Source organism: Periplaneta americana, chromosome 2 (genome assembly GCF_040183065.1).
Source record: "Periplaneta americana isolate PAMFEO1 chromosome 2, P.americana_PAMFEO1_priV1, whole genome shotgun sequence".
NCBI lineage: Eukaryota > Metazoa > Arthropoda > Insecta > Blattodea > Blattidae > Periplaneta > Periplaneta americana.
Window position 1 is genome coordinate 12,818,035 of NC_091118.1, and position 10,934 is coordinate 12,828,968.

At 35.7% G+C, this 10,934-nt stretch overlaps 1 protein-coding gene across 11 annotated transcripts in view; it reads right to left on the reverse strand.

Annotated features, from left to right (window-relative positions):
* Positions 1-10,934, reverse strand: part of LOC138713499 (golgin subfamily A member 6-like protein 24) — a 588,053-nt gene that overhangs the window by 21,282 nt on the left and 555,837 nt on the right. Inside the window, exons 1-5 of one of the 11 annotated variants that reach the window (XM_069845670.1) lie at positions 8,330-8,520; positions 2,965-3,226; positions 1,547-1,621; positions 1,253-1,324; positions 917-982 (exon numbers count right to left, since the gene is read on the reverse strand). The exons of 9 other annotated variants lie outside the window; for them this stretch is intronic. In XM_069845670.1, the coding sequence (XP_069701771.1) occupies positions 917-982; positions 1,253-1,324; positions 1,547-1,621; positions 2,965-3,225 (474 nt within the window). In that variant the 5' untranslated portion in view covers position 3,226; positions 8,330-8,520. Of the gene's footprint in view, positions 1-916; positions 983-1,252; positions 1,325-1,546; positions 1,622-2,964; positions 3,235-8,329; positions 8,521-10,934 lie in introns of those variants that run through there. One more of the 11 variants, XM_069845675.1, reaches the window with a different exon arrangement.

Sequence of the window (10,934 nt, forward strand, 5' to 3'; positions counted from 1 at the left end):
TTATTAATTGTATTATTATACTGATTATTATTATACTGATTATTATTATTATTATTATTATTATTATTATTATTATTATTATTATTATTATTATTATTATTATTATTATTATTATTATTATTATGTCACATTTACACTCACCATGTCAAAAATTTTCAGAAGTGTGTGGGGATAATTGACGAATTTATTCTGGCAAATTCTTCGCTACGTAACGGCAAAATCGGCGTTCATATAAGTAGTTATACTTCAGTTTCTATGTATACAGGAAATGAATAATTTTGTAAGTCATGATAAACTGCTCATTAATTTTGGAAGCAACGGATAGACTGTATTTTCTAATTATATTTCCAAATTTTGTTCATTACAAATTCCACATGCACTTGTCATTGTGTGAACCCGGTTCTCGAGTGTGGGCAGCAGAATATTTATCCACTTGCCTCCAAGATTCTGAATTCTTTGAAGGCTCAAGAGACTGTAACTTTATACTTACACCTTGTTCGTTTCCAAAGTTCCTGTAGCAGTAACTGTAGGAAGTCATAGCTTGAATCAATTTACTTCTCTCCTTCTATTACAACCAAGTCGCACGAATGAAGAACAAAATTCCTGCCGACTTATCATTCTTCAGAGATGTGTTGTTCGCGCTTCTTCCGTTGCTGGTGACATTCATTAAATCCCCAAACATTCCGCTACAACTGCCATAAGCTAGGACTGCACTCTTGCTTCTTTTAGGTTTTTCCTGTCATTTTCTTCCTCACTGATTCACAGAGAAAACGACTACAACGACGATGATGAAAATAATGATCGGAAAATGAACTTGGACTTCATCTACTTCGCACGAAAAGCTGTGTTCAGTGAGTGAAAGAAATCAACAGAAACCCTCTCCTAACTGTAACCATGGTAACAGCTCATCACTTACCGCTTCCTGCTGGCGTCGCTTCTCTTCCAGTTCATCTCTGAGATTTGCCAGATCTTCCTCTATACACTGTAATCAAGACGAACTATTCAGAGGAAGCGAAGGTACATTTTCTAGAAGCATAAGTTAATGTTATAAGAAGAAACCAGGGGAGAACGATGACTACGGTGGTGATGGTGATATTGGTAATAATGATGATACAATAACCTATACAGTATTTCAAGTAAGCGCGCCTCTGTCACACATTACTATGCAATAAAACTAATTGTACTTAAATATGTAACTTAATTACTGACTGGATCTCAAGGAATGTAACCATGGCAACAGTTCATCACTTACTATTTTGCATTGCAGCCGGTACTCGTACTCTATCAAATCATTTTCCAGCCTTTCCAGCTTTCTTTCTTTAAACTGCAACAAAAACAAACGGCTTCAGAGGAAGTTCATTGTGGTGTGATAGTTTGAGTAGAAGCACAAGATTTCATGAAGGCAAAGTGACAACAATCATAATGTTGATTCTGATAATTATGCAGTGTTAAAAGCACCAACACCAAATCCACATCTACTCATTGAATGAATAGAGCTCAGGAATGCCTCTGATAAGTGTAACCATGGCAACAGCTCATCACTTACTTCTTCCTCCTGTAGCAATAACTTTTTCTCCTCCTCGTGTTCCTGTGTCAGCTGCTGGACTTTTTCGTCCTGTAACTGTAACAAAGGCGGGTTCAGACTAGCTGTCACTCAGCTAGGTTTCAGTTTGACAGAAAGAAGTGTTTGATTATGAACTAATACGGAATAACACACACAAAAAATAACTGAAAGAAAACTACTATAAAATGAGTGTGACCTGTATGAAAAATGTATCGTGAGTGGACTTTGAACTTTTGAAAGTATAGCTGAAACATCGATACCTTCCCATACCACATGCATACGGGAAAAAAGTACTTATATCTTTGAAAATAAACTCAACATTTTAATAAGCCACTCTGTAAAAGAGCAAAGACACGATGTGAGCTTTGCCAAAGTTATATAGGCCTACTTATTAGGTAACAGTTCCGTATAGTACACAACGCTGCATACAGAATAATTAGCAAAGCAACATCTTTAGCACGACTCATGGCTTGTGGGCCATCCAAAACACTGACCTTCATCCCTTTGAGTGCGAATCCTTATATGATGGCCTACTATTATAAATAAGAAGCAGTTAACGGGTATATCAGTCACAACAATCTCATAAAATAACATAAAAATCTACGAAGTTTTTAAAATATAATTCCTTGGTCCAGAATGCATCGGAATTTGGTGCAAAATTAATTATTTTAATACGTTTCTTAGTTCCAATTGTATTTAAATAATTAGAACGCGATCATTTTTGCCCAAGCAGCAAGAATAAATCTTTTAAAATGTTTTTAAATGCTATTGTATTTAGATAATTGAAATGGGATGATTTGGTCCAGGGAGCATCCGTTTTCAGTGCAAGAATAATTCGTCTAATGTATTCCTAAATTAATCTTGAATACATTATTTTATAAATCACTCAAAGCCAATTTAAAATATAGCGTGGATTGTGCATGAAGATAATTTTTGTAGTAATCCCATTGCCATCTATGTTTACGTTAATCAGACCAGTGAAAATTATTATGATATATAAATATTATTTAAAAAAATACAGGAAACGAATAAACTCATATAAGTAATAAAAAATATGTAGACCACATTTATGGAATAATTGATAATTAATAATATTAATCGCATGTACTTTATATTAGTAAATTTATTTCATCTCTCACGTTCATTCGAACACGAAATAACGCAATTCGAATCAGGTGTCAATTCCGTATGTGGTGTGGGAGGATTTCGAAGATTCAATGGCTACAGATATGGTCTTGCCTTCTCTTCAGCTTTCAAGTCACTCACTTTCTGAATGGAATATAGTCTGCGTAAAAAATATGTCAAAAGAAACCTTAACCACTGCTCAAAAAATAATCGTGATTAATTTTCGTTCCTCTAACTGTAACTATTGTACCTACAGACAACTGACGATCCCTTACCTTTTCTAATTCTTTGTACACTTTTATGAGTTCTTCCTGTTTGTTTAGCAGTTCCTTCTCCTTCCTGTTCACAACTCCCATCCCCTCAGATTCCTTGTTCTTCTCTGCTCCTTTGTCCTCCTTCCCTGTTCCCAAGTCGATTGAGGATATCCCGTCCTGCACCTCATTGAGGTTCTTCACCTCCTCAACGAGTGGCAGGGCTTCCTCCTCCAGGGTCTTGACTAGATCCTTCAGCTCAGGAATAGATACAGTGTTTGCCATCCTACAGAGCTCAAAACGAAAAATACGACTCCATTAATTATCCTTAAATATAATTTGTATTCACTTGTGACCTTGCAGTGAAACGTAACCCTAGTTCATATTCGCTTCAGGCTGCAATGAATGTGCAGAGAATGAGTTGGATTGTGGCTGTGAAGGACGCAGCTTCCTGGCAAGAGCTTCCCTTTGCTTCAGCTGTGTACAACTTGTTCTCAGGCTGTGACAGATGTTATTGTACTCATCTGCATGCCTAGATACTTCAGCCTGTTAGCTTCAGGATATCATGGTGACATGGTTAGGTTATATTCCTTCCCATGCCTATGTGGATAGCCACAAACAGATCTAAATTCTTATTTTGTAGGCGTAGGCTTATATTTAATGATGTTTATTGACTACCTTACAAATACTGAACAATTTTTCTTACGTTCGGAGCAGAGATGGCCTACTGTTACCTCACAAACATAACATTGCCCTACAACACGTTTTAATGACGGCATTGACAACTCATCGTGAAATAAACACGCTAGGTGACTAAAAAAACTATTCTGTTAAGTTATGCTTTCCTGCCGACCAATTTAAGACGTTTTTTAAAAAATTGAATAAAATACGAAATGCATTATTGCATATCGACTTTAAATAATGTTTATGTTAGAAAATAGGGTGAACAACTTCTGATCAGAGAAATACGGGAGACTTGATCACGATCAATTTAGAGAAATTTTTTGTGGTGTGAAGTCAGGATTCGTTGATGCAATAATTTATATTAAATAACATGAAACTATATATTTATTTATGACCTTTGTTTAAGGTTCTGGCTGATATGTAGGCCTATTATCAGGCAGTACATCTCACTTGGCGATATGTGTCAGAGAAAGAACAATTGTTTGTATACATCTGAAGTCTGATTAGTGTAATATGTAGCTAATCGGCGATGTATGCAATGGAGGGGGGAAAGGAACTGATCATCCTAACCAATTATCTCCTGGCTTAGTTGACACATGGGTGATGCCTTATGGTGCCAACTTGTCTATTTAATTATTATATGCTACAAATATGACTTAGGCCTCACGATTGAGTTCAACGATATTTAAAATATGCCCGTTCCTTAGCTTCAACTAATTTGTATTTGTCAACAGGATGCAGCAAAACATTTAATTTCATATCTTACTATGCAAACTGAAAAAATAATTCTTTACCGACAGAGGACTACTTGCATGCAGTTACACTAAATAGGCCTAGTACACGCAGTGGTTGCCAAAGTGGGGGTCGTGTAAAGAGCTGAGGGGGTCGCGAAGTGATTTACAAAATGAAACAAAAAACGTCTTACTAACATACATTTAGAAACATAAACATAAAAGACGCTGAACATAAAAATAAGAATAAAAGTGTTTCAGTAATTATGAAGTAAAAAAATAATTAATGTTATAAATGTAGGCCTATCTGCACTTGAGAAAATATCTTCTCATATCTGAACTCTATATTCATAACCATTTTCAATTTCTTACTTTTGCTTTCATGGCAATCATAGACTAGGAACTTACTTGTGTAAGTACGAACTTACAAATGCTATAAAAATTAAGAACTTCTTTTGAGAACTCGAGATATTCCTGCATTCTTTTGATACAAAATTAGTCTATGCTTTATGAAAAAAAGTAAAAAAAAATGATTCAACATATGGGTACATATTTCATTAAGCCTTTTTTTTTAAGAATCACAACCAGTTAAACACAGCTGTCTAAAAACGGACCCAGTTTCCATTTCTGACTGTTATAATTGGGATTGGTGTGGGACTGTTTAAAATTGTGTAAACTTTATCGCATATCAGCAAAAACTAACTCAGTATTTGTCATATCATTCAGAAGCATGTAAATAAACTTTCCACGAGTTCTTTAACCACTTCCCTGATTAACCCGAGTTAACTCGGGTTGCTAACTTGTGTAAAAATTTATTAACCCGAGTTAACTCGTTTGAGTCCCATTTTCGCTGCTAAGGTTTATATCCCGAATATATACGTTTCCATTCTTCCATTAACCTTTTCCTCACTAGATGGCTACAGAAGTTAGTGATATTGCTATATCTGGTGGTGTTTTTTGTACTTCTTCCTTGAGAGTGGAATTCTATGCTCATATAGCATTCACACACAGTAGTGAGTAGATGCTAGTTAGTTTCTGTTTGTGTTTAGTGTTTTTTGTGCTGTTTTGTGTAAAGATGGATCAAGTTAGTGATTCCGAAACTTTTGATCAGGAATATATTCCTGTAGAAGATTAGGAAATGAAACATCGGTATCAGAAGACGAAGTTATAGACCAACAAACAAATTCAGATCAGTTGATGTCGCGTCTTTCCGACAGTGGTTTGAATAGAAGACATCTGGCACCATTTCTTCTGCACCTCCGAGGTCCCCATTTCCTGCAATTTTAACATTGTTTCTGAAAACGATAATTCTCAGTTTTTTAAATTATTCTTTAATAATGACCTCATCAACATTATATTCGAGGAGACGATTCGGCATGCTGATAAGTGTTCACAGAATGCTGAAAATAATTCGTGGCGGCCTACTACAGACTCTGAAATACGTGTACTTTTGGGCATAGTGATACTGCAGAACATTATTCACAAACCTGAAGAACAGATGTAGGTACTGGTACAAATATTCAATGACTGCTACACCATTCTTCCCAAAACGCTCTCGTATAGGAGAGCAGATACTACTGTCCGGAATGCAACGTGCCACTGTGCGTAATATCCTCCTTTCGAGTCTATCACACGACAAGCAACATTTAACGCCTTGATAACAGCACTGGTATTGTACCTCATAAATTAATCCATAAAAAAACATAAGTTAGTAAATAGTTCAGGAGAAAATCAAAGTGGGACAACTACCAGAGCTGGAATCAAGGTGCACGAGATACCGCGGGATAATAATTCAGGTATAAATGCATGTCTATTTTATAGTGATTTTTAGGTATGTAAGAAAATTAGTGACGTACAGTGATTCTGCATTATTAAATGATCTATTTACGAAAATAAAAAATATGACAGTTTCTTTTTCACAAAACCGGTAAAATATATAGTATTTTACTATATTTAATCAAATTTCTTTTTGTCAAGTGATAACCAGAAATCAAGATTCCTTATTAATCCGTCGATTTTCTCTTTAGCTGTTATTATTTTAACATCTTGGTCTTGCAAACAAATATTCAAAGTGCTCAAGTGTTCAAAAACATATCAGCAAGAAGCCAAAGAGAATTGGAGAATACATTTGAAAATTCCGAATTATTATTTTGCGGTTACCGGTACATTGGAAGTTGGGTGGTGTGCTTTGGTTTTGAGTAAACTGATGGTTGTTTTCGATTTTATAGGGATTTGCAAATCTGAATTGAGTATATGTACGGTAATGGGTGGTCGCAATCATTTGTGTTACTCAAAAATGGTCCTCGTCACGAAAACGTTTGCGAACCACTTCATTACAAGATAACAGAATTGAGTTTGTGTTCAAATGTAACTACTGTATAAACCGAAAACACTGAAGGGGCGGCCAGAGAGAGAATGACTTGCGCCTCCTGTGCTATGATCTGTGGCTCGCAGTCTGAAGTCAAACAATACGACAGTATTCAATTTTCATGACATGAAATTTTCTATTCAATTGTTTCATATGAGCTTCATTTTCGTATGACTTAGGGACAAATATTTAACAAAAAAAACTAGATGCTTGCTAGACAGTTACACAAAATATGCCATATTTCAGACTATCAACATTTCTTCAATATTTATGGCCAAGCGTCACTCTAAATATGCTAGATTTAAACTTGAAATGGCTAAGTTGGCTTAATCGATCTCCAGCAGCCCAGCCTCTGACACATTTCTCTGTACACAGAGGTGGTGGAGGGGGTTCCTTCTCTGCACACCGGGTTCGACTCCGAGGCAGGCCGGCTATTAATACGCAACAGACGGCTAATACAGTGAGCCGCTTAGCATCTAACTTCCGTGACGTCATTGTTTATCTGCTCGAATGGCGGGAGTGTAGAGTATCTGGAGGAATAAATGTATGAATATGTGGAAGGTTTAGTCCACAGCTCAGTGTTTCCATGGTAACTGAGATTAAAAGGAAAATACTTGCATTCTGGGAACTGAAACATTTTGTTTCCGAAGTATGCTGCTTAAAAACTGAGAGTGGCTTTGTGACTTAGTGCTTATACTTTCGGAGCTGAACTATGCTATGATTCAAGATCGAGAATGGCTTTAATTTTCGTTTTAAGTTCCATTGCAGATGCGATCCATGCCAATAGGCATGTTTTACGTTCATTGAAATTCGAACACAAAATTGAGAATCTTTAACGTGAAAAGAAGATCCAAAAATCTAATTCGCGACTTTGACAGTTATGTAATCTGCATTCAAGATTTCATTGCAATTTCTAGTAAAGCGACAGCAGTTTTGTGGCTAATCACTTAGCTAATTTAGTGCATATGGTTTCAATATTTTTTGGTCCAACTATGAAATGTGCGTAATTTTAAATTCAGAACATCTATCAATATAGAAGCTGGTTATAGTTGCAATTCAACAATGTTTAAGACTTTACTGGCTCAGGTAGCAAAAAAGATTGGCCACCCCTATTTATCTATCCAACTGCACTGCGATTATGACGTGTTGCTTCATCTTCCGGCTCTCAGACATCTTCCTACACAAAACAATTTTACAAATTATTTCCTTCCTAAGTTCAGCGACCTCAAAGCAATCAGGAAGCACTACCGACAACTGAATGCTGGACACGTTATTCTTCTGCTTCAATACAAAACTATAACAACCGCACATACGAAATTAACATAAGTTAGGTATAGCCAACGAAAGACAGTGCAGGTTTGCCAACACTGGCAATATGAATAATGTATCATAATGTGTGGTATCATATAGACCTATGGCCTTCATGCTGACATGGAAATCCTGAATTATGGGAGTGCAGAGTTCCTTACCAGTAGCCAGTACCACCGACGAAATGGGAGAAGCAGCCCGTCCTTCTTTATCAGTTCCACACTGTTGTTAGCCTATATCATTATGAAGAAGAAGAAGAAGAAGAAGAAGAAGCTGTTGTTACACAGTCAGAACTTACCTTGTGAATTGAAAATGAAGTTATGTTAACACTGAGCGAAACGAAGAACGGTGCTACCAACAGTGACGGAGTTCAGGTCAATTCCGAACACAATCGTCCACAGACTTTGTACACGGGGAGAAAAGTGAAGAAGTTCGAACCAAAAACCACTTGGTTGAAAACGAGAATGAGTAGTGATGCAACCCTGCTTCTGAGGGGTTATATAGTGCCTTATCTACCGGTTAACAAACAGCCAGATAAAGCTGTCAGACAGCTTACACAAGCAAGGAAGAGTGGATCATAGGAGTGGTGCTTCAGAACAGCATATTAGAGAAAGGGTTATGAATAAATAAAGTTGCAATGTAGGCCTAACGGAAAGATAACGGAATGACTTTCATTTTAAAATAAATATTAATCAGATATCAGCAGAGATAAATCACGTGACTGGTACCACAAGTCAACAGCTTGTTATCGTGTCCAGAAGTTGCACAACAATCCACTCACCGTGTGATACAGGTTCCTTAATTACTGCATGAAATCTCATTTCTATGAACACATTTTCCTTCTCTTCTATTAAGTCAGAGCCTTCTTTAGTTACAAGCCGGGGCCATACGTCGGCAACACTGTAATTATCTGTCACCCGGAGGCTGACCGTACAGTACACGTGTTTGTGCTAATGCCGATTTCCAATGCAAATTAATGTTACAATATAAGTGTGTGTCGATGGAATTATGTTTGCGGTCGTACCAAACGTTAATTGTTGATGTATTATAAACTAAATGCGTGTTGGTGATAAAAAAAAACAAGACAATAAATGAAAATAAAATGGTTGCAGTCTTTGGGAATTTTTACGGTTATGCATGACAAAGTAACTGACTATTCTATTAAATATTGTATAACCACATTTTTATATTCTTATTTGTGATTTGTGTGTATCAGAATGCTAGTCAAATTGTTGGGTCTCGCCTGCTATATCAATAAAGTTACGCCGTTGGTTTTCAAAGTCATTGTAAACAGCTGTTTTGTGATCCCATAAATGTTGCAGTTTTGTTGAAGATTCGGAATGCCTGCTATACGTCAGAACTATCTATAATTTGTACATGCATATAATCACTTTGTTGGTTTGGTCAATGTTACTTATGTCCCGCCCACTATAGAGACATAGGCCAATTTTACACATATTTAGTATAACTTGTTGCTTCTTTGACAGGTTAGGTTTGGTTAGTTTAGGTTTTTGTTATAGCCTACCTTGCATATACGATTATAGCGCAACATTGGCAGTGATAAAAGTGAAATATTCGTTCAGTGGGCGTTGGATACTCTATATTCACCCACTTGGTATTTACAGGATTTAAAGTCCACTGAGTTTACGCTAATTGATACATACATTTACTTGATAGATAATGTTGCGTTTTGTTACGTATTATGTTGAAGGGATGTGTTTTCATTTTTTCATAGATTGTTTTACTTGGCTTAACTGTATTTACATCCTCATACTTTTATTATAATAGGAATGTCAATAGTTTCTTCTGTTTACATTTTATTTTAGGCCTATTTGCATAATTCACATTCTTAGCTTGTTTTCTGTAGTTATATTTATTTAAAATTATATTTTAAAAAGTTTATAACAAATAATTTAGGATAACAGTATTGTTATGGTGACTGGCTAGGTTCAAACTAAAACTGGCTTCCTGGACATCTGAAATATTTATAGAAAAGCACGACATAATCACATGAAATTAAAATGCATATGATATCCTACACCTTTCATGGAAGAGGTGAAACAACATTAAGCGGCAAAACATTGTCAATTTACTAGCCACATAATGGTTAATTGATTGGAATAGGGTATTGCGAAAGTACGTCATTATTTTATTTATTTTTGGTACAAGTAACATTTCTTTAAGCATTTATTTATTTTCCCTTGTACCATCAATAAAAAAACAAGTATGTTTTTATTTTTTTAATTATAAGTGTAGTTGCTACGACACATAGGCACACAGCACTTTCTAGGCATCTGAAATATTTGTAGAAAAACACGATAGATAATCGCATAAGATAATATTAAAATATATCCTAAACCTTTCACAGATGAAACACCATTAAGTCACAAAACATTGTCAATTTGCTAGCCACAAATTTGTTAACTGAATGGAACTTAAGAATACTGCGTAGGAACTTACGTCTTTATTGCATTAATGATTTTATTATTTTCGGTGCAAGGAATATCTTTTTTATTTATTTATTTACCTTCGTACTATCAATAAAAACATGTTTTTTTGTAATTATTTTAAGTGGCAGCCTTTGTATGTAAGTAGCCTACTTACGCCGTATTCTGAAGTATAGCTAATTGATTGCAATAAAACACTATTTTCGAACCCGTAATAATTTGCATCACTACTCTGAATCTTGATCTTACTTTTGTGCATGAAGTAATGTTGAAAAAATACGCGTTACGTATAACGAAAGCAATGAGCAAACACAATATCACTCTGAAATCTCCCGCCTCCACTCTGCGTTGCCAAACCTACCCACGCCCCGGCTTGTAACTGAAGAAGGCTCTGATTAAGTACATTAAAACTCAAAGAACGAATGGCTGGGAATTAGGTTTATTGCAGATATGGAA